Source organism: Carcharhinus amblyrhynchos, chromosome 14, assembly GCF_965287045.1.
Source record: "Carcharhinus amblyrhynchos chromosome 14, sCarAmb.v2.hapA, whole genome shotgun sequence".
Taxonomy (NCBI): domain Eukaryota; kingdom Metazoa; phylum Chordata; class Chondrichthyes; order Carcharhiniformes; family Carcharhinidae; genus Carcharhinus; species Carcharhinus amblyrhynchos.
Window position 1 is genome coordinate 52,324,410 of NC_137337.1, and position 27,597 is coordinate 52,352,006.

The following is a 27,597-nucleotide window of genomic DNA, read 5'->3' on the forward strand; positions in this document are numbered from 1 at the left end:
TAGAGTGCATTTGGGACAGTTTCTGAGAACAATACATTCTTGAACCTACAAGGGACCAGATTAATTTGGACCTGCTGATGTGTAATGAGACTAGATTAATTTAAGACCTCTTGGTAAAAGAATCCCTAGACAAGCGTGATCATTACATGCTAGAATTTCAGATTCAATTTGAGAGTGAGAAATGTGAGTCTATTACTAGTATCTTAAACTTAAATAAAGGCAATTATAAGGCTATAAAGAAAGAGGTGGCAAAAGTTGGGTGAGTCAATAAATAGGTTAAAAGATACTGTGGTAGAGAAGAAATTGCAGACATTTAAGGAGATATATATAACACTGAATAAAGGTATATTCCAATATGAAAGAAAGGCTCTACCAGAAAGAAAATGCTGCGAATATTAATTATAGGTCTAAAAATTAGGAACGTTTTAGGAACAAATAAAGGGTAACTAAACAAATAAACAAGAAAAAATTTATGTATGAGAGAAAATGAGCAAAAAATATAAAAACAGAAAATAAAAATAAAAGTATATAAAAATGATTGGTCTCTTAGAGGGTGAGACTGGGATATAATAATGAGAAACAAGGAAATGGCATTGGTAATGAATAAGCATTTTGTATCTGTCTTCACAGTAGTGAAAGATCAAGAGGCAAAAGGGAGGGAGAAACATAAAACAATCACTGACACAAGAGAAAAAAAAAATATTAATGGAATTTAAGGCTAAAAAGTGCTTGGACTTGATGGCCTATACTTTAGTGTCTTGAAAGAAGTGTCTGCAGAGAGAGTTGATGCATTGATTATAATCTTCCAAAATTATCTAGCTTTTGGATTGAAAAACCACAAATGTGACACTCCCTGTGATCAAGAAAGAAAGGAGACACAAAGCAGGAAACCATAGGCCAGTTAGCCTAACACCTGACATTAGGCAAATGCTAGAATCCGTTATTAAAGAGGTCATTTAACAGAGCGCTTAGAAAATCAGAATATAATCAGGCAGAGTCAACATGATTTTGTGAAAGGGAAAATGTGTTTTGCAAATTTATTAGCTTTTTTTGAGTATGTAACTGGTAGGATAGATAAAGAGGAACAAGTACATTACTGTATTTGGATTTTCAAAAGTCATTCAACAAGGTGTCACATAAAAAGTTACTACACAAGAGCTTATGCTATTTGCTGATAATTAGCATGGACATAGGATTGGCTAATGAACAGGAAACAGTGAGTCAATGTAAATGGGTACTTTTCAGCATAGAAAACTGTAACCAGTGGAGTGCTACATATATCAATACTGGAGTCTCAACTATTTACAAGCTACGTGGATGAAGGGATCAAGTGCATTGTTGTCAAATTTGCTGATGATGTGAAGATGGAAAGGAATAAAAGCAAGTTGTGAGGAGGATACAAAGTCTGCAAGTTGATAGGTTAAGTGATGGATTTGATAGATGATGTATAATGTGGGAAAATGTGAGGTTGTCCACTTTGGCAGGAAGATTGTACAAGCTAGATAATATTCAAGTGGAGAGAGGCTGTCATACAGAGGGATATGGATATTTTGTACATTAATCACAAAGTGAGCATGCAGGTAAAGCTATTAATTAGGAAGAAATTTTGAACATTGGTCTGTACAAGGCATTGCTAAGACCACACCTAGAGTCCTCTGTACAGGTATACTTTGGGAGGGACAGACTTGCATTGGAAGCAGTTCAGAGAAAATTCTCTAGGTTGATTCCTGGGATGAGAAGTTTGTCTTAAGAGGATAGGTTGGTTGAGTTGGGTCTGTACTGAATGGACTTTGGATGAATAGAGATGATCTTATTGAAGCATAAGATTCTGAGAGGTCTTGACAAGGTAGATGCTGAGAGGATGTTTTCCCTTGTGGGGTAACGAGAACTAGAAGGCACAATAAGGGCTCTGCATTTAAAATGGAAATGTGGAGGAATTACTTTTCTCAGAGGGTCATTAGAGTTTGGAATTCTCTATCCCAACGAGCCGAGGTGACAGTGTTATTGAATATATTCAAGGTTAAGTTAGACAGATTATTATACAGTTATGGGGGCCATCAAGAAAGTGGTGGTAAGGCCACCATCAGATCAGCCCTGATCTTACTGAATGGCAGAGCATGCTCAAGAGGTTGAATGGCCAACTCTTCCTCCTTTTTTTATGTTAAGAGAAAAAGTATTCAAGTATAATTTTAATGTAAGTTAGCTACATCATTCATTCACAGTTATATTACTCATTGAAATTTTAATATAAGTATGCTGAGACATTAAGAATATCAGATGGAGAATTGCTATAAATGGCTTTCACTTCATGTAAATGTTGGAATAAAATCCATACATAACTGTTTGCTATCCAATAATCCCGATATAACATGCAATAGGAAAATATGGACATTAATCCCTTAGATTAAGCTCAACATTTCCTTCAAATTTAATGAGGATAATGTTCTGCACAAGATGATATAGATTTATATAGATGATTTATATAGATGATCTGGAGGAGGGGGCTGAGTGTAGGGTGTCGAAATTTGCTGATGACACGAAGATAAGTGGAGAAGCAAATTGTGTGGAGGGTGTGGAAAGTCTGCAGAGGGTTCTAGATAGGCTGAGCGAGTGGGCGAGGACCTGGCAGATGGAGTACAATGTTAGCAAGTGTGAGGTTATCCACTTTGGCAGGAATAATAGTAGGAGGGATTACTATTTAAAGGGCGAAAAGCTGCAGCATGCTACGGTGCAGAGGGACCTGGGGGTCCTTGTGCATGAGTCGCAAAAACCCAGTCTGCAGGTGCAGCAGGTGATCAAGAAGGCGAATGGGATGCTGGCCTTTATAGTGAGGGGGATAGAATATAAAAGCAGGGAGGTCTTGCTGCAACTGTACAGGGCACTGGTGAGGCCGCAGCTGGAGTACTGTGTGCAGTTTTGGTCGCCGCACTTGCGCAAGGATATTTTGGCCTTAAAGGGAGTGCAGAGGAGGTTCACTAGGCTGATACCGGAGATGAGGGGGTTGGACTATGAAGAGAGGCTGAATAGACTGGGTCTGTATCGTTGGAGTTTAGAAGGATGAGGGGGGGATCTTATAGAGACGTATAAGATAATGAAGGGGATGGATAGGATAGAGGTAGAGAGATTCTTCCGCTCAGAAAGGGCAGCAGGACTACAGGGCACAGCCTCAAGATAAAGGGGGGTGCAGTTTAGAACAGAGTTAAGGAGGAACTTCTTCACTCAAAGGGTGGTGAATCTCTGGAATTCTCTGCTCGTTGAAGTGGTGGAGGCTACCTCGCGAGATATATTTAAGACACAGGTAGATAGGTTTTTGGTAGGCAAGGGGATTAAGGGTTATGGGGAGAAAGCGGGAAAGTGGAACTGAGCCACTTCAGATCAGCCATGATCTTACTGAATGGCAGTGCAGGCTCGAAGGGCTAGATGGCCTACTCCTGCTCCTATTTCTTATGTTCTTATATAATTCAGATCATAAGAATCTGTGGAACAAGATTCTTATTTTGTCCATTTTGTCAAGTGGATTGGTTCTTCATTCCCAGTATGTATAAACAACAAAAATAATACTCTGCTCTCCAGGCTTTTAGAAAGCCACCTTCTCATGATGCCCAGATATTTTTAAGACTGGTGCGAATCTTTTATTATGTGATTTCCTTTCTACAGTTATTCATTTTATAATATGCATTCATTTGCATTTATCCACATAAATACTAGTTGCCAATTATTGAGTTCATTTCTGAGCCAATTCAGAATCTTACAACTATATTTTCTAGTAGTTATCCATTTGACAATGACTTACAATTTTTGTCAACAAACAACTTGTAAATTCTGGTATTCAGCGTTTTACCTAGTTTGTTAACATAGGTTGTTGACAGCAATAGAGTGACCCTGAGAATCATCACAAGACATTTCACCCTGGAACTTGCTTTCTCAGTGAATAATTGAGATGAATAGTGAAGGTGTATTTGAAGGGGAACTAGATAAGTAAATAAAAGAGAAAGAAATAGAATTGTATGTTATTAGCAAAGTTGAGAAGAAGCCTCGCTAGAGCATATAGGAATTGAACTGTTGAACCAATTGGTCTGTTCTTTGCTGTAAATACAATGAAATATAATACCCCAGTTTGAATAACATGCATTTACAAGTACTTTCGACACTACAGCGTTTACATTTTTATTCCGTTTTCTACTTGCCGCCAATTTTCAAAGTTATCACTGTCCCTACCAATTTCCTGTATGTTGTTTGACCAATCTTTTTCATAAGTCATGTGATATATGAATTGGATTGTTCCTCATCTACTTATTTAGCATATCTTCAAGGAAGTCAAATGTAATGTCAACTTAACTAATCTAAAATATTGATAGTCTGTGCCATTTTGAAGTCTCAAGAATTTCCCCAAAATCAGTGCAAAAAAAAGGCTAATTTTGGATAGTTAAAATTGATAGGTCTGCAGATTGTGGCCTCCGGAACCAAGGTAAATTGAGTGAGGATTAGGGTTGTCTTTCAGATGATAGAGGGAATCCTGGCTCAGCAGAGGCCCAGGTTTTCCTTGTGGGTGGAACACTCCTACACCCACTGGCTCTACAAAGGAAAGAGTTTGACCTGCCTTTGAGGCCCTTCTCTTCCTTCTTTACTCAGTAGATTATTAAAGTGCCATCAGAGATCTATGGATGTCATTGAACCATGATTAGCATTTAATGATGTTCACACCTGAGTTAGATAGGCTCCTAAAAAAGATAAGCAGTGAGTGGGAATCAAGCGAAAATGAGGTGATAACTCTTTACATAGCTATTTCAACTGTGTGCATGCCCAACTTATTTGTGAGGTGACTTAATATTTTCCTCTTTAATTTTGACATCAATACTAATCCTTGTTCATTTTTAAGGTGTCGAATATCATGATTTATTGTGATTTTTTTCCTCTTTAGGATGTCCCTGTGGCTTTGTGTGCTTTATGCAACAGTTGGAGGTTTATGGAAATAGGGGAAAGTGATGCAATGTCAGTTCCCATTGTTTCATGCTTTTTAATTGTGACACAGCTTTTGTTCTATATTTCTGATAATATTTTTAATAAAATTGTAATACTAAGCTATACTAAAAATGTAAAAACTTATTAAGTTTTATTTCACAGCCAATAATTCACTCCACTTGTTGTCTGATAAAGTAATTTTTATTTGCCAACTTTAATTTATCCATGCAATCTAACAGTTTAAGGCTTAATATTTTCTACATCACTGGACACATTAACACAGTACAAGGAAGCATTGTATATCATCATACATGAATGTTAGCATAGTCTTGTACATATGTACAGAAATTATACACACAGCATAACCTTGCTACCACATCTCTGAGCTAACTTTTTAACTGAGAAAGCAGCTTTTTAACAAAAGGTGTAAGAAATACAGCAAGGCACACATTGTTAAAATATTTCTTCTCTTTCCCATCTTAGGAAACAGAAATAACAAAGCTTGACCATATACCGAACGAAAATACCTATAATTGCAATATACAGCACAATAAGGTTGTTTTATAAGTCTCGGGGTTGCATAGATTGGATCTATGTATTCTATGTTGGTATTGATTTAACATTACTTACACTAAATGTACCAATAAATGATAATTAAGACTAAACATAAATTTCAAATGAACTCTTATTGGAAATATTATGCTCCTTGTCATATGTTAAAGTTAAATACTCTAATGATATTCATGGCTCCTCTTGTTGGATTTAGCAAACTTAACATAATAAGACTTTTTCTATATGTGTGTTTTCTGACAAATGAGTGTTTGTTGAAATGAATACATTCTCCCATAAAATCCAAACATTACTCCAATGTGCCAATATGTGAAATGCCATTATAGGAATTGACACAAGATTACACCTTCATATCTTTGCAAGTTCTGCAGTATTGTCTTTGATATCAAAAAGTGCCTATACCATAAGAAGGAGGATGTTTATAAATTGTAGATCAGAATGGAGGAGGTCCTTGGAGGTAGCTTAGGACAGGAGTCCATGAAGAAGAAAAATGCCGGACTTTGCTGCAATCTGTTGGTATTACCAATAAGGGAGTAACAGCAACTGCCATACACAGGACCAGCAGAAGCAACCAGATTACCACACCTGCATGAAAAACTCGCATTTGGAAGGAATTTGTCTTCGATATCAGTGAGGAAGAGGATGGTTCATTTAGATTAGAGGCTACCTTGGGAATAGGTGGGCAAAAATGGAGCAAGGTTACAGCCAGATTTCTAGAGGGAAGAAAGACAAATATATGTTGTAGTTAGCAGCAATAAAGAGTTGGAAATATTTTCTGTTGTCAGCATTCTATACAGTAATGTCACTACTGTCTAACAAAAAATACTGTAACTATATAGTTACTAATGGACAACTATTTGAGTTGTTTCTAAACATGTATGCCAAATAAAAATATTTAGAGGATGAGAGAATTTTTTTGGCAAACATGAAAAATCTAACAGAGTAACAGTTGTACTCGAAAATCAATTAAATGGCATTAAATCATTGTTGGATTGTTATAATTGTTAATAACAGTTTCACTAGAGGAGGCAAACTACAATGTGTGACCTTTCTTTTCTGCTGCTTTCATCCTCATCTGTGATCTTCAATATGCAGACAACACCCTCAGGTACATATGTCAATATGCAAACAACATTGATTGAAGCAAAGCCCAGTGATAATGAATACATAAAGCAGCAATCATTGGGCTCCACATGAATATAAAAACCTGAAGTCATGAAAACTCTGTAAAACAAGGAGCCTAAAACAATGCAGTCAAATGCATTCACTACAGATATGTATAACTAATTCCTTCCATATCCATTCTGTTGTATAAATTTTAAACTTCAGGTTTTTCCTAGATCTGGCAGCATGAAAGGAATAACATCTGGCCAGCCATAGGGTTTGATTTCCACAGTGAGGAATCAGTCTGGGATAATTAAACCATGCAGCAAACAGCAAGAGCTTGTAATGAAGATTATGAAGAAATGACTGTCAGAATCCTGCTGAAGAGATTAATGTAATGTGCATCCCTTCTACAGTTTATAGGAGGCACTCTGGACATGCATTTATTCACCTTCCAAATTAGGCAGAAATAGCTCAATCTAGCTAGTTACCTTTGCCTTTGATCTTGTTTTGCTGCTACTGACCTCTACATTTATATAGAAACATGACAAGTAAAAGAAAGAAAAGAGCAGTAAGCATTGAATCCGGAAAGTAACAAGTGATACAGGAAGCTGTTTACAAAGACTACTTGCCTTTCTATGCATTAACTATGTTTTTGTTAAAATAAATTGTCAAAGGCAATTATTTATAAAAATGAATTTGAGCTAATTATAGAATTCAATACAAAGATATTACAAAACTTACGTGGTTAGAAATACAAGCAGAATACTTCCTGTACAGAAGTTTTGATAGATTTTGTTTTCTATTATAGCTTTGCAAGCAATTGTAATGAATAGTGGCACTTACACAGCAGATGCAGGTTATCGCTTATATTTCAAGCCAGATTATAGGATAGGAGGCATGTGACTGATGAGTTTTATGTTGCAGCCCCCAAAGCCATCAAACTGGAATGCACCAAGTTAGATGCAGAAGAGACAAGCCCATCAAGAAAAGAGGAACATTTTGTCAACTTTTGTGATCTTATTCTGTGGTTTGCAAAATTACCCATGAAAAGATCCAACAATTCCACAATATAAATTACCTCTTTAAGCTGAGCTTTTGCAAACACAGTAACACTGAAATACCACTTAGTTTGCAATGCATAACAAGCTTTTGCTTTCCAAGGGCTAGTCTGGTGAAAATTAATCAAACTAATATTTAAACCTCTGAAAATAATATTTATTTGACTCACATCCTATACCTTGGGTACAGTTCTTGCAGCATGGGAGTTACATGGAAGTTCACTGTGATGGCATACAGAAGTTGCAGTTTTGGCATCAGTGGTTCCACTCTTCTGTGCTTTCTCAAGATTCCCTGTTGTATATTTTTGAGAGCTAGGGATCTGCAAGTCATAAATTTTCACTTGGTTTATTAGTAGTTTTCAACTGAAGTCCCATCTAGTAAACATAAAACATACCATGTGATTAAGTCCTGCAGCAAAGGGAATCACATTGTAAATCTTCCCACACATATTCTCTGACAGTCCTCTTGAAACTTCAGATGTCATAGCACTTTACTGCAAATATTCAGACCTTGTTTATTATTTTAAATTGATGGTAATACTTAGCTCGATCTATGAGATCTTTTGCAAATTACATAAGAAGCAAATCACAATTAGGAACTAATGCACTTTCAAAACAAAACCTTTCACAACGTATTAAACACTCAGCAATATATATATATCAACTTTGTTCCCAATTCAAATATGTGTCTTGATGTAATAATTTAATGGGGATGGCTTGGTGGCACAGTGGTTAGCACTGCTGCCTCGCAGTGCCAGAAACTCAGGTTCAATTCTGGCCTTGGGTGACTAAAAGATGACTGTCTGCATGTTAGAGCAAGGAACATAGAACAGTACAGCACAGTACTGGCCCTTCAGCCTTCGATGTTGTGCCGAGCTATGTCTAAACCCAAGATCAAGCCATCCCACTCCCTATCATTCTGGTAATGCTCCATATGCCTATTCAATAACTGCTTGAAAGTTCCTAAAGTGTCCAACTCCATTATCACAGCAGGCAGTGTATTTCACACCCTAACCACTCTCTGAGTAAAGAATCTACCTCGGACATCCCTCCTATATCTCCCTCCATGAACCTTATAGTTATGCCTCCTAGTAACAGCTACATCCATCCGAGGAAATAGTCTCTGCACATCCACTCTATCAATCCCCCTCATCATCTTACAGAAGTCTTTTAAGTAGCCTCTCATCCCCCTCTGCTCCAAAGAAAAAAGCCCCAGCTCCAACTTTTCCTCATAAGACCTATTCTCCAAACCAGGCAGTATCCTGGTAAATCTCCTTTGCACTCTCTCCAATGCTTCCACATCCTTCTTATAATGAGGTGATCAGAACTGCACACAATGTTCTCCCTGAATCTGCATGAGATTCCTTCAGATGTTCTGCTTTCATCTCACAATCAAAAGATGTACAGGATAAGTGAATTAGCCATGTTAAATTGCCCCTTGGTATTCTGAGATGTGTAGGTTAGATGGATTGGCCATGGTAAATGCACAGGAGGTGGGGGGCTATGGGCCTGAGTAAGATACTCCTTTGGAGATTTGGTGCAGACTCTATGGCCTCCTTCTGCACTGTAGAGAAATTTTACTGCCCGGGGCGGCAAGGGATGGAGCATGGTATGTTTGTTGACCTTGAGTGGGATCTTAAGGTTTTGGGATGAGCGAGGCTGTAAAAAATACCATGATGATGAAATCTGAAATATACATTTCAGTTGGAACCCACTTCCAACTCTGTTGCTAATGAATAAATTACAACCTATGGTCCTTCATTATTTCCAAACATTTTGTGTACCTATTTATTTATTATATGCTATAAAGAAAATCCATTTCTTTCTTCCAAATTAATTGTGAATAGAATTATAATTACTCACATTAAGATTTTAGTCATATTTTATTTCTGAAAAATGTTTTAATCACAGATGGTGTGGTCTTAATGTAACTATTGCTGGGTAATGAGTTTCTGGATGATTATTGAATACCTGGCACAATATTTAGTTCAGTTGTCTAACAATAGCACTCGGTTGCAAGTCAGCAGTAAGTATTTACAGGCTATTTAGCAACATGATGCCAGATTGACTGTTCCTATTGTATGAAAATAGGTTAGTGAATCCATGAAAGATTTTTGGAAAAAAAAGCAAACCTGTACTTGTTAAAACCTTGTTAATGTCACCAATGCATAGCTCAAGCAATATTTCACCCTCAAAGTGAACAAAAAAAAAGGCAGGACTTTATAGCCTTGATCGTCCTGAAACCGTAAAATCCTGCCCGAGGTCAGCAGACCTTTCCATGGTCTGCCTCTCGCCCACTCCAACTTCCGTGCCGGTCAGGACAGTAAAATTCTGGCCAACATTTCTACAGTGCAGAAGGAGTTAAAGAACCTGATCTCGTCAAAGTACTCTCTTCCCTGCTCAGGTTAACTTGAGCAATTCCATTATCTTCTGCTAACATTTTTAATTTGCTTTTTATTTTCATCATTACAGTGCTTTTCCTTTTGGAAAAAGATCGCAACAAGGAATGGAAAGATTTATTTTTCAGTGTTTCATTTGAAATAGGAGGGGAAAGGGGCTGTAGATCCTCCTTGGAGTTCATGTTAACCTGAGAAAACTCCAACTGGGAAAATGGCCAGGTCCCTTTTGCAAAAGGCCATCACAGAGCTGAGCAACACCAGCTTATGTGGGAAATGAGAATAACCGAACCAGCCTGAGATAGGCTGAATTTTCTTTGCTAGTGGAATACTGCAATAATTATTAATTTTACATTTTTGTCTTTAGAGTCACACATGGATCTTTTACCAGCACCAGGGGTGGGGAGGGGAAGGTGGCGGGGGGGGGGGGAGGTGGGGGGGGGGGGACGTTGGCCAACACTCACCAGTGAAGAGGCTTTCCTTTGTGTTTGACTCTGAGTTCCATTGTTACCACGCACTTGGATCAACTATTAAATCATGGAATTCCTACAATGCAGAAGGAGGCCATTCAGCCCATAAAGTCCACATTGACTCTATGACAAAGTGTCCCACCCTATCCCCGTAACCCCACACATTCACCATGGCTAATCCATCTAAAAGTAAAGTTTACTTATTTGTCACAAGTAAGGCTCACATTAACACTGCAATAAAGTTACTGTGAAATTCCCCTAGTCGCCACATTCCAGCACCTGTTTGGGTCAATGCACCAAACCAGCACGCATTTCAGGCTGTGGGAGGAAACCGGAGCACCCAGGGGAAACCAACGCAGACATGGGGAACATGCACGAACTCCACAAAATCAGTGACCCAAGCTGGGAATCGAACCCAGGTTCCTGGCACTGTGATGCAGCAGTGCTAATCACTGTGTCACTGTGCCGCCCACAAAACCAAACTGGTCAGTATTGTCTAACCTACACACCTTGGGACACCAAGGGGCAATTTAGCATGGCCAATCCACCTACTCTGCACATCTTTGGACTGTGGGAGAAAACCAGAGCACCAAACATGGGGAGAATGAGCAAATTCCATATCGACAGTCCCCAAGACTGGAATCGAACTTGGGTCCCTGGTGCTGTGAGGCAGCAGTGCCAACCACTATATCACCATGCCACCATTTGGGAATTGGGGGTGAATCTGGGTTATTCTGTTTCTTTTATTCAACATAACCTGCCAGTCAGTCCTGGAGGGTGTCCGAGGCTGGACTCCCCAGCCAGACAGCTACTCTCCCTCCTCCCAGCCAGTCCCACAGGTTGTCCAGGCTGGCCTCCCAGGCCTTATGGCTACTCTCCTTCCAGTCCCAGATGCCCAGCCTTCAGATTGTGCTACTACACTCATGGAGAGAATCTGAAAAGGGTGGTGACAGAAAAGGCCTCAGCCTGCGCAAAGGTAGCATTACCCCTCACTGCTACTTGTATGAGTGACTATAAACTGACAGATCAATACAGACATTCAAGTACTCACCAAAACATTCCTGCAGCAGGCTTCAGCACACCAATTGAAAACCATTGTTCTGGTAAGACCGTAACAATAGTAGATATAAGTAAATGTGATGTTTATGAGTAATAGATTCAGCTGAAAAAATTGGATGTGCCATGGAATTGTTTGTTTCAGGTGTCATTTTACTGAAAAGGTTGGGAACCACTGTTCCAGGCAAATTAGAAATTTCTTAATTTTCACAGAATCATTTAACACATAATATGGATAGCTGAATTAATTAAACTTACCATTCATTTAAATTAGGTGACTTGTCAATTCTTTGGGACTTGACCCCTCGCTTGTGACCACAACCCGTCCCCCAAATCCCCAGCCTCTGACCCACTCCAACACTGCAACCCTACCATGCACCCCAATCCTCCTCCAATTCCCATTCAGAAATTATGGTCCAATGGCTTGTATCATCTGCAGAGTGGCAATCATTGTTGGATTGCTGCTCCAGCCAGAATAAATAAAGCAGGTGTTTTGTTTTACCTGTCTTTTTTCTAAACAGAAGAAATTGTATGTTTCACAAATTATAAAATAATACAGACCAAAAACCCCTGGCCTCATCCATGGCTGGGATTCTCCAGTGCTGCTGCAGTGAACAGAGTTTTGGTCTAGGGCCAAATTCTCCATTCTCTCTGGCAGTGGTGCAGGTACAGGCAAGATCAGAGAATCCCACCAGAATTTTAATATAGCGCATAACCCACCTCTTTTTGTGACAAGTTAAAGTCTCCCTCAGACTGATTTTCATCTGTGGAAAGCTTCTGTTTGTCTTTGCAATCTTGAGTTTGATGATTTTCATAAACAGGACGTCCATGTGGAAATTGAATTTTGGTGCTAAGAAACAAGGTGTCTTCTGGTTTTTCAAAATGACTATTATTTGGTTGTGTATCCTTCACCACATTTATTTGCATTTCATGGGACTGTTTTGTTGACTTGTGATTTTCATCACTCTCGCTCTTTAATGGAGTGTCATTTGGTTCAAGCGTTTCAAGTTTAGACATGGCGAAAATGGATCCATCTGACAAACACTTAGTAGCACATATCTGTGCTTTAGGATTAAGGTAAGAATTCTTAGTATGGCACTCTACTGCTTGAAAGGTATTGGCTTCAGATATGTTGCATATTTGATTGGTGATACCGAAAAATGTAACTGAGTTATCAGTTTTATTTGTTTCAATTAGATTTCCACCACACGTATTTTGGCTACTTGGTGTATCATTTGGCAATGGTGATGCATCGTTGTCTGAAAATGACACAGTTTTGGTCAAAGAATGTTGATAATCTGTAATTGTGTCATTTTGAAATGTAGATTCAAATAAGCAGGGTTGATCAGTAAATTGTTCTTCACAATCTTCACTTTGAAAGTTATCATCTTCGTCATTGTTTTCTAATCTGGCCTTATCATTAAATTCCAAAGGCAATGGGGTGCTGCTTTTCTCATCAATGCAAGTATTCACCTCACCACAGTCACTGTCATGTGATGATATGGACAAGTAAGAGTAGAAGTCTCCTTTTCGTAGCTGCAAAGGACGGTGAGAATGTTCCAATACTTTTTCTTTGATCTGAGCCACTGAAGTTGGATTCATCATTTCAGAGTCGTGCTGGGATATGTTCTTCAGGGCTGTTGATGCCATATCAATTATTTCCATCACAAAGTTATGAACGGAACTATCTTCTTCACCATCAACATCATGAGGAACATTACAATGGCATGAACAATTTGAAATATCATTTACATAATCCTTATTAGTTTCTTCCAGCTGTTTGTTTTCTGAATCAAGATGAGATGAACATTTTACAACTGATTCTTTACTAATAATATTATATTCATTATCAAGGCAATTTAATGGCAAATCTGCATTGGAATCATCATGCCGTTGATGTTTTTCACTTGTAGGAGCAGCCTTCTCACCTAATACTGTAACATCATTGTACTTTTCAAGTTTCTTTGAGAAACTAGGCTCCTCATCAAGATTTAAAGCAAGTGATGATAACTGTTGGTTTGCAATCCCGATGTCTTCCAAGCATATCAGCTTTTTATCCTTCTTTGGAGATTGCATGGGGGTCAGAGGAGATGGAATGTACTGTGCAGAAGGAACATCTGTTTCTTGCTTATATGTACCACTAAATAATTCAGATCTTGAGCATTCTGTTATATGGGTTTTGCCAGTGTTGTGCTCCTTATCAAAAGACTGAAGTTTCTTGATGTCTATTTCTTCAGTTAGCTCTTTTTTGTCTTTTAATACAGATTTTTCCACATTGCCATTCTCTACATCATCTTTTAAGTGGTCAGTAGAAGAGTGTCTGAAAATCTCCATTCCATTCTGTTTGAAGTGTCTTTCTTTTGGACAGAGCGAAGTGTTCTTGCAGTCTTTGGACTCTGACTGCATCAAGGCAGAACTGCTTAAAAATGGGTAAAGTGTTGAAATATTTTTGAAGGGTGGTAACTTGATAGTATTTGAATCAATCCTGGACCGATGCTTTTCTCCTGGGTTCATTTTCTTTTTTTCCTTTGTGACAGAAAGAAATGGTTTAATCCAGTGGTGGAGTTCATTCTTCATATAGTCCCGATCTAAAATATGACTACTTTCATCATTAATTTCATCATCTGTGGCAATGCTGGAATCATCATCATCCTTAATGCAAAGTTCTTCTTCAGTTAGTGTAAGAGTTGAACTGGAAAGCAAATCACTATCATCTTCTTCATCAGTACAAGCAGATGTACAAGACACATTAACAATCATGCTTATGTTGATATCAGCTTCATCAGTCACAGAGTGATTAACATGCTTTTTGAAAGACACATTGGAATCCGAAATTTTATTTTTATGAACAATTATGTCTTCAGAACACAAGGAGAGCTCATCACTGCTGCTAAGTTCTGTAAGAGAAGCAGCAGAATCTTCATTTGCTGATGATGCAGCATCAAATGACAGTTGGCCAGTAAACGACATTTTGAGAGAGTTACTATGCAGTGTGATATCAGAGACACTACGTTTCATTTTTGGACTTACTGGATTCTGAATGTTTTCTAAACGTTTCAATAGGTCTAATGTCCTCTTACTTAGCTCCCCTACTGCATCTCTACCCATGATATCCCCTGACCCTTGCATACTGATTAGTTCCTCTGTGATTTTGTATGGAATGCTCTCTAAGGAGGTACTGTGTTGGAGATCACCATTTTTGTGATTGTTTGTTTCAAGCTGAAATATGTCACCAGCAATTGAAAGCGATTCCACTGATGACCTCTGAGACAAAAATGTGAAGCCTGTGTCATTTATATTATCTTGAGATATTCTGTCATCATCTGTTTCGCTATAACAGGTCTCAAAGTTACCTTCACTTGATGTTATTGGCATACATTTTTCTGATATAGGATAGGCTGATTTGGAATCTGGTGCTGATAGCCCATTTTTACAAATAAATTCAGGAGAATGTGGTTTAGAGGACATATGCCCATCAGTAGTTCCCTTTTCTTCAGGTGAGTGAGTTATATTCATACTTAACTCAAGCTCAGGGCCCTGCAAGTAAGAATAGTCATAAAACGTAAACACATCATATTGTGCTTCTAGATCATTTGAAAAACCCTTTGAAGTGATTTTATTGATATCAAGAGGCTGTAAATTTCCTTCATTACTCAGAGACAGTGATTGAGGATTTTTTGACAATTCTACTTCATTTTTTGTTCTTTGTGTTCTTGTCACATTCTTCATATCCTTTTTTTCAACCAAACCTTGTCTTTGACAAATGCATGATTGAATTGGACAATCTTTATGTTTTAATTGTATCAAAGGGTGCAATGGTTGGACATGTAGATTAGTTTGAACTTGCTCAATCTGATTTGGCAGAGAGGTTTGAGAATCTGTTGTCATTTCTGTACCATCCTTGCTGACTATTCCACTCTCACTCTGTGATGATGGTTTGTCATCTTTTACTGGAATCAAATCACCGAGTAGGTCTGGCAAAGAATCATCAGATGAGAAAGATGAATCTTTACTTGCACTCCTTACAAAATTGGTTGGATGCTTTGAATTGGAAAACATTGAAGCATTCTTGAAGAATGACATATGATTTTTTCCATGAAGTTGTTCATTATGTCGGCTGTAGGCCTGATGAGTATGTGGACATGAAGAGGAAGGTGCCTCACCAGGACTATACAGTGATTCTCCAGGGCCACTGGTATATTGATCCAGCATAAGTTCATCAGCAAGATTACTGATGGGTCCTGGTGATAATTTTGATGTATCATTCTGTTTGGATGCAAGATCAGGTGTTTCATCTTGGATACCAATCAGGTTATTACTCATGTCTGTTTCATCCCATTCCAGTGAATCTTCATGCAAGACATTCAAATCCATAAGCCCCGGTTCAATACAGCTTAAGGAAACCTAAAAGGGAACAAAAATGAAAAGTATTTTAGGTTTGCTTTCTATTTAGTATGCAGCAGGTATTTTAAAATGATACTGCTCTTTCTCTAATGATCCATTTACTAAAATCAGATTGACTAAATGAGAAATATTGCTTTGTCCATGCTTACTGAATATAAATTGTGCGTACCTCATCAAATTTTACATGGACCTCTATATTTAGTAGTTCATAAGAGATCTAGTTCATGAATGCACAAGAGAAACTTTAACTGGCAGTGTTTATTGGATGAGTTTTGGAATAGTCACAACTTCTCCAATCCAATTACGTAATTGAAGATCCTCATAGCTGGAACCATTCTCATGAATCTTTTTCTGTGCTCTTTCTAATGTCTTCACATTCTTCCTAAATCTCAGAACAGGACACAATATGCATTTGAGATAGGACTGCTGTTCTATACAAGCTTAACAAAAGGATGAGAATATGAACATCAGGAGCAAAAATCCAAACTCACAAACCCATCCATGGATAATTCTTACCCAGGTTTTCAAATCTCACCATGGCCTCATCCCTCATTATCTTAGATCCACAATATCTGTCATATCTACATTTATCTAATTCTGGCCTCGCAATTTAAATCATTTGGTAAAGACAGGTGTGAGGCGAATAGTGCAGTCTGGGCCTGCCTCTGCACCGGTTCCCCCTTTACCAAAGTCAAAAATGGTTGCGATTGGGGCGGTGCGCAAAACAGGCACAATGGCCATTTAAATGCTCTTGCATGCATTTAAATTGACTTAATGGCTGGCACGCCCAACTTTACCAGCGCTTCCTCTTTTACCACCACATTCACCTATCCAGAATCGGCGCAAAACAGACATGCTCCACAAAAGTTCAACTCAGGTGCTCCAGTTAGTGAGGAGATGAGTGTCAAGCGTCTGATGGCTCTCTGCTTGAGATCGGTGGACGGCGGCTGGGGGGGGGGGGAGTGCGCGGGGGATGGGTGTCCGCTGCCAGTCTGCATGAGATCAGTGGGGGGGGGGGGGGGGGGGGATGCGAGGAGGGGTCTGCTGCTACTCTGACTGAGATCAGTGACGGGGATGTGGGGTCCGAGGCCATTCTACCCAAGTCAGTGGGGGGGGAAGTGGGAGGGGCCTGCAATCAGTCTTGGTGGGGGGGGGTGGTGCTGGGAGGATAAGGGGATCAGTAATATTGGGGGGGGGGGGGTCAATGTCTGTGGGGGCCGGGGGAGATATTATCCAGCCTGGGAGGAATGTGCCAGGGCAGCAACATTCTATCACTTTTTTCTATGCAAGCGCAGTTGGAGGCACCCATTGGAGCTGCAGGGTTTTGGGCGCATTATGTACCACCTACAAGCTTCTGCAATGTGATTCGGAATCGTTGATATTTTTACAGGCAGAGTGCGTATGGGGGCACCTGAGAATGGGTCTAAAAACCGGATCTAAAACACTCCCAGTTTCATATCAGCCCAGGACTTAGAATCAAAATGGTAAAGTAAGGCCCCGTGTCTCACTTTCCTCCATATGATATTGTCAAGTCAATACTTGACTTAAGTATAAATCAAAACTGTGTACATCAAACTCTATTCTTTTTTAAAATTACCTTTCGCTGAAGGAGAAGATGCTAGCACAGGTTACGTGACTCACAGGATTGGCCATCTGTCCTGGAAGCTTCTAGCAGTAGTTACAAGAACAAACAAGTTTCCTTGTCACCCTTGTGGAATCTAATACCCCATTATAAGGGCAACGGGAGACTTGCAAACTCATTATCCCTGCAGAGCTGTTAACAGCCCCATCTCATATCTGGGACTGACCAGGTCCCTTTCCAAAGGGTAATGGATGTCATTTGCATCTTGATAAACTTATCCCTCCAGAGGAGCCATAGGATCTGTCCATAGGATCAGAATCTGGCTTCTGAAACAAGATCCTCAATATGAATGGTGACGCTCTCCAACGTTTATCACTGGGACATTATGGGCCATAAAACAAAGGCCAGACCCAGTCATCTAATAAACATCCCTTTTGAAATCATTGTGGAGGAAGTCACATGACTTAAATGACCATTTTGAAATCTCCATATTCAGTCGGGAACTGAGAAACAAGCAGTTTGCTGATTACTTCCAATCTGAAAAAAAAACAGCTGAACTCCCAGCCAACCAAGTAGCTGGCCACCTTCTCTCAACTCCTCAAAGCCTGTTACATTTTAAAAGCATCTTCATTTGCTTACAAGGATTTTTATGTGGCTGTCTCCAACCAGGAACTCATCTGAACTGAACTCCACCAAGAAGGAAACCCTCTGTGATTGTTTTTCTGGACTCTAGAAATCATGCAAACAAATATTCATTTCTTTGGTTATTTTACCGTTGTTATCCATACATGTAAAAGCTCCCCCCCTTACTGTATTTGTATTCCTGTGTGCGTGTGTGTGTGTGTGTGTGTGTGTGTGTGTGTGTATGTGAGGTTGCGAACATGCCCAACCACCATCAACCCGCAATCCAAAGATGTGCAGGTTAGGTTGATTGGCCATGTTAAAAGTTGCCCTTAGTGTCAGGAGATGTGTAGGTTAGAGGGAATAGTGGATAAATATGTAGGGATGTCGGTGGCTGGGATTGTGGTTAGTGCAGACTCAATGGCCTAATGGCCTCTTTCTGTACGGTAGGGTTTCTATGATTTATATGATTTCTACACATTCCCATGGGTTTGAATGTAAAATAAACTAATCTTCTGAGTTAATCTATAAAATTGGACCATGAAAGCTGAGGGTTTGAGAAACCTGACACAACATACTTTAAAAATAATTCAAAACACCTCTGCTTATGGACAGAGTGTGAGAGGTGAAGAAGTTTTGTTTACTTCTCTCCTATGCGTAACAATATTCCTAAGGTCAATCTCTGTGCCCTCTGGTTCTTGATCCTTCCACCAATGGGAACAATTTCTCTCTTTCTACTCTGACCAGACCCCTCATGGTCTGATGGAAAGAAGTTGCAAAAACAGATCTTGCAGTTAGTAATGCAATGGTAGTCAGCTTGTGCAGTGTCACCCCAGGATCTGGACTTAAAGAATCAATTGCTTCAGTGACCTGACCTGTTGTTTGCTGCCTTAACAACAGGCATGAACAGCATTTTGTTCTCACCTGGTAACAAATGACTATGATCTTCCTGAACAACTACTTACTTCACAGCCTTGTCACATTCTTCACATTGATATTTCTCCACCCTGCTTGCAACTTGCTTCTTCTCCCTTTCATCACACACGCTTTATAAGGAAGCCCTATATATACATGTGCACAACCCTTTTCAATAATCACTCACTAACTATCCCGCTCTTTTGGCAAGGCAAAATATCTCATAATGATAAGGAGAGGAAGAAAATCAGCTAAAATTTCCAGGCCCCCACGTAGATAGGGTAGGAAACTTCGGTGATTGTAGTACCACGATGTGGAGATGTCAGCGTTGAACTGAGGTAAACACAGTAAGAAGTCTCACAACACCAGGTTAAAGTCCAACAGGTTTATTTAGTAGCAAAAGCCACTAGCAGCGCTCTGAAAGCACTTTGCATCAAAGTAAAATGGAATCTTACCCCACTGCAATAATGCCAATCATAAACCACTACTTATAATGGTTTCATTAGCTGAGTAAGTTTGTAAATAAATGGCCATATGGTTCCAGTTGTAAATTTGCATATGCTGCAATATCTTTCCTATAAGGATTATTGACACATAATCCAAAATCACATAATTTGACATAAATTAAAATGACAAGCTTTCAGTCCACCTGACTACATGACCTGAATGTTTCAAAAATGCCCATTACCACAGTAGAATTAATTTATTTTTAAAAAGTGCAAAGGAGATTTTTGATCAACTATCATATTTCCTGCTTTCTTAAAAGTGATTTATTCTCTCATTAGTTATAATATTTTTCTTGATTCATTCATTTAAGCTTCAGTATGAAGTAGGAAACACACAAGATGACTTAGCTGAAAACACACTATATGAAAAATTAAAGGTGTGAAGAATTACTCAAGGGAAATGTCAGCAACTACTATGTGGAACAAAACAGTGATCATAGTAGGCTTAGGGAAGCTATAGGAAAGGAGAAAGAGTAATCTAGAGTAGAAATAATTAATTGGGGGAAGGTCAATTTCAATGGCATGACAAGGGATCTGGCCCAGGTAAACTGGAGTCAAAGACTGCTATCCAAAACTACGATGTGGAGATGCCGGTGTTAGACTGGGGCAAACACAGTAAGAAGTCTCACAGCACCAGGTTCAAGTCCAACAGGTTTACTTGGTAACAAACAGCACCAGCTTTCGGAACGCTGCTCCTTCGTCAGGTGAGGGGGGAGTTCTGATCACAAACAGTACATATAAAGGCACACACTCAGTTTACAGAATACCGATTAGAATGTGAGAATTTACAGCTAGTCAAGTCTAAAATGTGCAGACAGTGTGAGTGAAGATAGCATTAAGCATAGGTTAAAGAGATGTGTACTGTCTCCAAACAGGACAGTAAGTGAGATGTTGCAAGCCCAGGCAAGTCATGGGGGTTACAAATAGTGTGACATGAATCCAAGATCCCCGGTTGAGGCCGTCCTCATGTGTGTACAACTTGGCTATCAATCTCTGCTCAGTGACTCTGCGCTGTCGTGTGCTGTGAAGGCCGCCTTGGAGAATGTTTACCCGAAGATCAAATTTCAAATGCCCGTGACCGCTGAAGTGTTCATCAACAGGAAGAGAACAGTCTTGCCTGGAAATTGTCGAGCGGTGTTCATTCATTCATTGTCGTAGCGTCTGCACGGTCTTCCCAATGTACCATGCCTCAGGACATCCTTTCCTGCAACGTATCAGGTAGACAACGTTGGCCAAGTCGCAAGTGTATGTACCGTGTACCTGGTGGATGGTGTTCTCACATGAGATGATGGCATCCGTGTCAATGATCCAGCATGTCTTGCAGAGGTTGCTGTGGCAGGTTTGTGTGGTGTTGTGGTCACTGTTCTCCTGAAGGCTGGGTAGTTTGCTGCGGACAATGGTCTGTTTGAGGTTGTGCGTTTTTTGAAGGCAAGAAGTGGGGGTGTGGGGATGGCCTTAGCAAGATGCTCGACTTCATCAGTGACATGTTGAGACTCCAGAGAAGATGTCATAGCTTCTCCACTCCGGGAAGTACTGGATGACGAAAGGTAGTCTGTCCACCATGTCCCATGTTTGTCTTCTGAGAACGTCAGTGCAGTTTTTCGCTGTGGCGCATCAGAACTGTCAATCGATGAGTTGAGTGCCTGTTCTTATGAGGGCATCTTTCAGCGTCTGGAGGTGTCTGTTGCGATCCTCCTCATCTGAGCAGATCCTGTACACATGGAGGGCTTGTCCGTAGGGGATGGCTTCTTTAACATGTTCAGGGCGGAAACTGGATAAGTGGAGCATTGTGAGGTTATCCGTGGGCTTGCAGTACAGTGAGGTGCTGATGAGATGCGTGATGCGTGTGTCCAAGAATGCAACCGATTCCGGAGAGGAGTCCATGATGAATCCGATGGTAAGATGGAACTAGTTGATGTCATCATATAATTGTTTCAATGATTGTCCACCATGAGTCCAAAGGAAGAAAATGTCATCAATGTATCTAGTATATAGCATCGGCTGAAGGTTCTGTGCAGTGAAGAAGCCTTGTTCAAGCCTGTGCATGAAGATGTTGGCATATTGAGGTCCCATGGCTGTTCCGTGTGTCTGGATGAAGAACTGGCTGTCAAAGGTGAAGACAATGTGATCCAGGATGAAGCAGATGAGTTGTAAAATTGCATCTAGAAACTGGCAGTTGTCAGCGTTGAGCACTAAGGCAGTTGCAGCTATGCCATCATCGTGGGGCATGCTGGTGTAGAGTGCCAAGACATCCATTGTGATGAGGAGTGCCCCTGGTTCAAATGCTCCGTATACCCAGATGCCCTCATAAGCGCAGGATATTGTGCTCGACTCATCGACCGACAGTTCCGACGCACCACAATGAAAAACTGCTCTGACCTCCTCAGAAGTCAAACACGGGACACAGTGGACAGAGTACCCTTTGTTGTCCAGTACTTCCCTGAAACAGAGAAGCTACAACATCTTCTCTGGAGTCTTCAACATGTCATTGATGAAGACGAACATCTTGCTAAGGCCATCCCCACACCCTCACTTCTTGCCTTCAAACAACCGCACAACCTCAAACAGATCATCGTCCGCAGCAAACTATCAAGCCTTCAGGAGAACAGTGACCATGACACCACACAACCCTGCCACAGTAACCTGTGCAAGATGTGCCGAATCATCGACATGGACGCCAACATCTCACATGAGAACACCATCCACCAGGTACACAGCACATACTCTTGCAACTCGGCCAATGTTGTCTACCTGATACGCTGCAGGAAAGGATGACCCAAGGCACGGTACATTGGGGAGATCATGCAGACACTACGATAACGGATGAATGAACACTGCTCGACAATCACCAGGCAAGACTGTTCTCTTCCTGTTGGCGAACACTTCAGCAGTCACGGGCATTTGGCCTCTGATCTTCGGGTAAACGTTCTCCAAGGCGGCCTTCACAGCACACGACAGCGCAGAGTCACTGAGCAGAGACTGATAGCCAAGTTCTGCACACATGAGGATGGCCTCAACCGGAATCTTGGATTCATGTCACACTATTTGTAACCCCCATGACTTGCCTGGGCTTGCAACATCTCACTTACTGTCCTGTCTGGAGACAACACACATCTCTTTAACTTATGCTTAATGCTATCTCCACTCACATTGTCTGCACCTTTAAGACTTGACTAGCTGTAAAGACTCGCATTCTAATCAGTATTCTGTAAACTGAGTGTGTGCCTTTATATGCACTGTTTGTGATCAGAACTCCCCACTCACCTGACAAAGGAGCAGTGCTCCGAAAGCTGGTGGCGTTTGTTACCAAATAAACCTGTTGGACTTTAACCTGGTGTTGTGAGACTTCTTACTATCCAAAACTAAAGCAGGACAATGGGTTAACTTGAATGAGGAGATTCGGTTACAGCCAAGGCATATTCTCAAGAAGGGTTAAGGTAGGCAATCAATCCCTTGATGATGAAAGAGATATAGAGTAAGAAGCAACAGAAAAAACATGCATATGGCAGATGCCACATTGATAATGTGGGTGAGAATCAGACTGAAGAGTAAAAGTTACAAGGGAAGTACAAAAATAAAAGAAGCAAAGAGAGAGTTTAGGGAGAGACGAGCAGCTAACATAAAAAAATCAAAATTCTTCTCTAGGTATACAAATAGTAAAAGAGTGGAAAGAAGAGGCAGTGGATTAGGGATATAAAAGGAGATCAAGTCAGCAGAGACCATGGTGGAGGTACTAAATGGATACTTTGTCTTTACAAGGAAGAAGATGCTTCAAAGTCCAAATGTAAGTGGAGGTATTTGAGACACTGGATGGGTAACAAATTAATAAAGAGCAGGTATTAGCAAGACAGACTATACTTATTTACCTAATATGACAAATGGCTAAATGGGATAGATTCAAAGATGCTGAGAGATGGAACGGTGGAAGTTATAGAAGTATTGGCCATACTCTTCCAATGCTCCTCAGATACAGGCGTGGTACTTGTTCACAAAACTGTATAAGGATAAATATGTCAGCAGAAAATGCAGCAAGATTGCCACTACTGAAAGGTTGCCTGCATCTGTTAAAGAAAACATGCATTTTTCATGGCTGAGCAATGAAGAAGTATTTTCTTTTTTGGGGAAGAAAACAATTACAGTTGGGGCCCCCAAATCGATGATAGAATAGAACAGGAAGGAAGTCCTTTGCCCATGTAATGATCATTGTCAAAGGCCTTACTGAAGTCCATGTAGAAAACATCCACTGCCCTACCTTCATCAATCACCTTTGTCACTTCCTCGAAAAACTCAATCAAGTTTGTGAGACATGACCTCCCCTTCACAAAACCCCTCTATCCTGCCTGAAACATCTGTATCCTGGAATGTTAAGCTGCCAATCCTGTCCTTCCCTTAATCAAGTCTCTGTAATAGCAACAACATCATTGTTCCAAGTACTAATCCAAGCTCTGAGTTTATCTGCCTTACCTGCTACACTTCTCACATTGAAACAAATGCACTTCAGACCTCCTTTGATTAGCAATTACGCCCTGTCTGCTGTTTCTGAGTCTTACTGCCCCTATTCTCTGGTTCCCCTTCAGTTAATTCACCTTTGCTTTCGTTCCCACCCCCTTGCCAAACTAATTTAAATCCTCCTGTGTGACACTAACGAATGTTCCGGTCAGAATATTTTTGCCTTTCCAGTTTAGAAGCAACCCATCATTGCAAAGGTCTCACCTGCCCTTGAAGGGACCCAAATGGTCCAGATATCTGAAACCCTCCCTCCTACACCAGCTGTTTAGCCATGTGTTGAGCTGCACTATCTTCCTATTCCTAGCCTCACTGGCATGTGGCACAGAGAGTAATCCTGAGATTACAACCCTATAGGTCCTGCTTTTTAACTTTCTACCTAACTCCCTAAACTGCTGCTGCAGGACGACATCAGCCTTCCTGTCGATATCATTAGCACCAATACGTACCACAACCTCTGGCTGTTCACTTTCTCCCGTCAGAATCCTTTCTGCCTGTTCAGAGACACCCTGGACCCTGGCACCAGGGAGGCAACATACCACCCTAGAGTCCCTTTCACGCCCACAGAAATGTCTGTCTGCACCCTTCACCATAGTGTCCCTTATAACTCTTGCTCTAGTGCTCTTTGTCCCTCCCTGCTTAACAACAGAGCCAGCTGTGGTGTCACTGCTCTGGCTGCTGCGGCTGTATCCCCTGATAGCCATGATGTGGAGATGTTGGAGTCAGGCTGGGGTAAACACAGTAAGAAGTCTCACAACACCAGGTTAAAGTCCAACAACATGGTGCATCCAACTGCTACTCCAACCTATCCATGAGGTCAGCAAGGAGCTGCAATTGGGTGCACTTCCTGCAGATGTAGTCCTCCAAGATGTTGGAAGTGTCATGGATCTCCCACATCTCACAAGTGCAGCACTTAACCCCACTGACCAACATTTTGAGCACCACTTAAATTATTTAAGAACATTTTTAAAATTCTTACTTTCACTTTTACCTTCTCACAAAGGCCTACTTTTTGGTTAGAGGAGGAGGAGGGAGGGAAACACTAATGTAGTATTTCGGGCTTACCACTCCTTGACACCAGATCTTCTGCTTCCCACTTCTAAGGTGAAGTTGCATGGGATCAGAGGTGAACTGGCAAGGTGGATACAGAACTGGCTCGATCATAGAAGACAGAGGTAACAGTGGAGAAGGGTGTGTTTCTGAATGGAGGGCTGTGACAAGTGGCGTTCCTCAGGGATCAGTGCTGGGGCCTTTGCTGTTCGATATATATGTATATACAAATGATTTGGAGGAAAATGTAACTTGTTTGATTAGCAAATTTGCGGATGACACAAAGGTTGGTGGATTTGCAGATAGCGATGAGGACAATCGGAGGATACATATAGTGTTCAATTCTGGTCGCCACACTACCAGAAAGATGTAGAGGTTTTGAAGAGGGTACAGAAAAGATTTGCCAGGATGCAGCCTGGTATGGAGGGCATTAGCTTTGAGGAGAGGTTGGAGAAACTGGTTTGTTCTCACTGGAACGACAGAGGTTGAGGGGCGACCTGATAGAAATCTACAAGATTATGAGGGGCATGGACAGAGCGGATAGTCAGAAGCTTTTGCCCAGGATGGAAGAGTCACTTATTAGGGGGTCATAGGTTTAAGGTGCGAGGGGCAAGATTTAAAGAACAAGGCAAGTTTTTTTTTACACAGAGGGTGGTGTGTGCCTGGAATTCACTGCCGGGGGAGATAGTGGAAGCAGGTAAGATAGTGAGTTTTAAAGGGCATCAAAACAAATACATGAATAGGATGGGAACAGAGGGATCATGGTCCCTGGAAGGGTGGGAGATTTTAGTTCAGTTGGGCAGCATGGTCAGTGCAGGCTTGGAGGGCTGAAGGGTCTGTTCCTGTGCTGTCATTTTCTTTGTTCTTTATACACAGAGGCAAAATTGCCTGACAGTAGTGGAGAGGAGTGAGTGTCACCAGCATTTTACCGAGGTCATGGCAACAGTCACAAATAATTTAATTATATGAGGAAAAAGCTTCTAAAATAAGGCTTCTATTCACACATCCCTTATTGTATGCATTGCTCTGCATCAGCCAACTTCAGAAACAGCACTTCTCATGTACAAGAGGAGCAGCACTGGTCATTACATTTTCTTCTAATATAACCTGGACACTCAGGGTAAATATAGAAACAGAGGAATTTTTGATTTGAATTGATTTATTATTGTGGTATGTATTAGTATGCAGTGAAAAGTATTGTTTCTTGTATGCTATACAGATGAAGCATACCATACATAGAGAAGGAAAGGAGAGAGAAAGTAGAAGCATTGGTAGGCTCTTCTAACTATTAGGAGCGAAAGTAGGCAATTTATCAGCCCTTTCAGCTCGCTCCCCATTCTGTATGATCATGGCTGATCTTCATCTCAACCTAACTCCACTTTCCTGCCTTTTCCCCCATAGCCCTTTATCCCATTTTTGATCAAGTATTTATCTATCTCTTTCTTGAGTCCATTGATTGTTTCTGCTTCCACTGCACTCTGGGGCAGTGAGCTCCATAATTTCACAACCATCTGTGAGAAGTAGCTGCTCCTTATCTCCATCTTGAACCTTCCCCCTCTTACTCTACTACTATGACCTCTTGTCCTGACTATTCTAGAAGGGGAAACATTTGGTTTAACAGTGCGTGGACTGCCCTCAAGGCCTCCATAATCAGCACCTGTGAAGAGACGCTTGGTTACTCGACCAAAAAACACCAAGACTGGTTTGATGAGAATGATCAGGAGATCCAGAAGTTGATAAGTCACAAACACTTCTCTGAACCTGAAACTGCAACCCAACTCGGCAGTAAGAAAGCAGATCTACAGATAGCTGAAGGATGGGGTCCAGCAAAATAACCATGACCTAAAGAACATATGATGGATGGAAAAAGAGCAGAGGTCCTGCAGTTAGCCAACTACCAGGATGTGCAAGGCTTCTTTAGTGCAGTTAATGCCACCTAGGGCCCAGTCGCCCAAGGCCCTGTTCCTCTATTGGCCAATTATGGAAAGGTGCTTATCAAGAACACAAAGACAGTCAGTGACTTTTAGAAAGAGCACTTCAAAGGTCTTAATAACAAAGACTTTGTCTTCAACACAGTTTCCTTGATTCGTTCCCCACCATGCTACATGCCATCATCTCAGCAGGTATGGGCAATAAATGCTGACCTAAATGCTGGCCTAACTAGCAATGCCTACATCCTGGCCTAACTAGCAATGCCACCCACTAAGGTGCACAACGGGCATGATCTTCATGGCATGATAACTACAAGAGAAATGTAGGGAACAGCACTATCCCTTGGTTTTGGTCTCCTTTGACTTGGCTCCCCTCAAAATGTTTGTCATCATTCTCCATCTGCTCCATGATAGTATGCAAACTGTGATCCTGACCAATGGGTCCACCACAGTCCCAATTCAT

General features: G+C 40.7%; 1 protein-coding gene across 10 annotated transcripts in view; it reads right to left on the bottom strand.

Annotated features, from left to right (window-relative positions):
- Window positions 1-5,156: 5,156 nt before the first annotated feature.
- Window positions 5,157-27,597, bottom strand: part of akap6 (A kinase (PRKA) anchor protein 6) — a 503,941-nt gene continuing 481,500 nt past the window's right edge. For 4 of the 10 annotated variants that reach the window (XM_080202862.1, XM_080202861.1, XM_080202865.1 and 1 more), the window contains 4 exons: window positions 12,340-16,023; window positions 7,877-8,017; window positions 7,128-7,162; window positions 5,157-6,245 (listed from right to left, as the gene is read on the bottom strand). In XM_080202862.1, the coding sequence (XP_080058988.1) occupies window positions 5,966-6,245; window positions 7,128-7,162; window positions 7,877-8,017; window positions 12,340-16,023 (4,140 nt within the window). In that variant the 3' untranslated portion in view covers window positions 5,157-5,965. Of the gene's footprint in view, window positions 6,246-7,127; window positions 7,163-7,867; window positions 8,073-12,339; window positions 16,024-27,597 lie in introns of those variants that run through there. The other 6 variants (XM_080202869.1, XM_080202868.1, XM_080202863.1 and 3 more) reach the window with 6 other exon arrangements.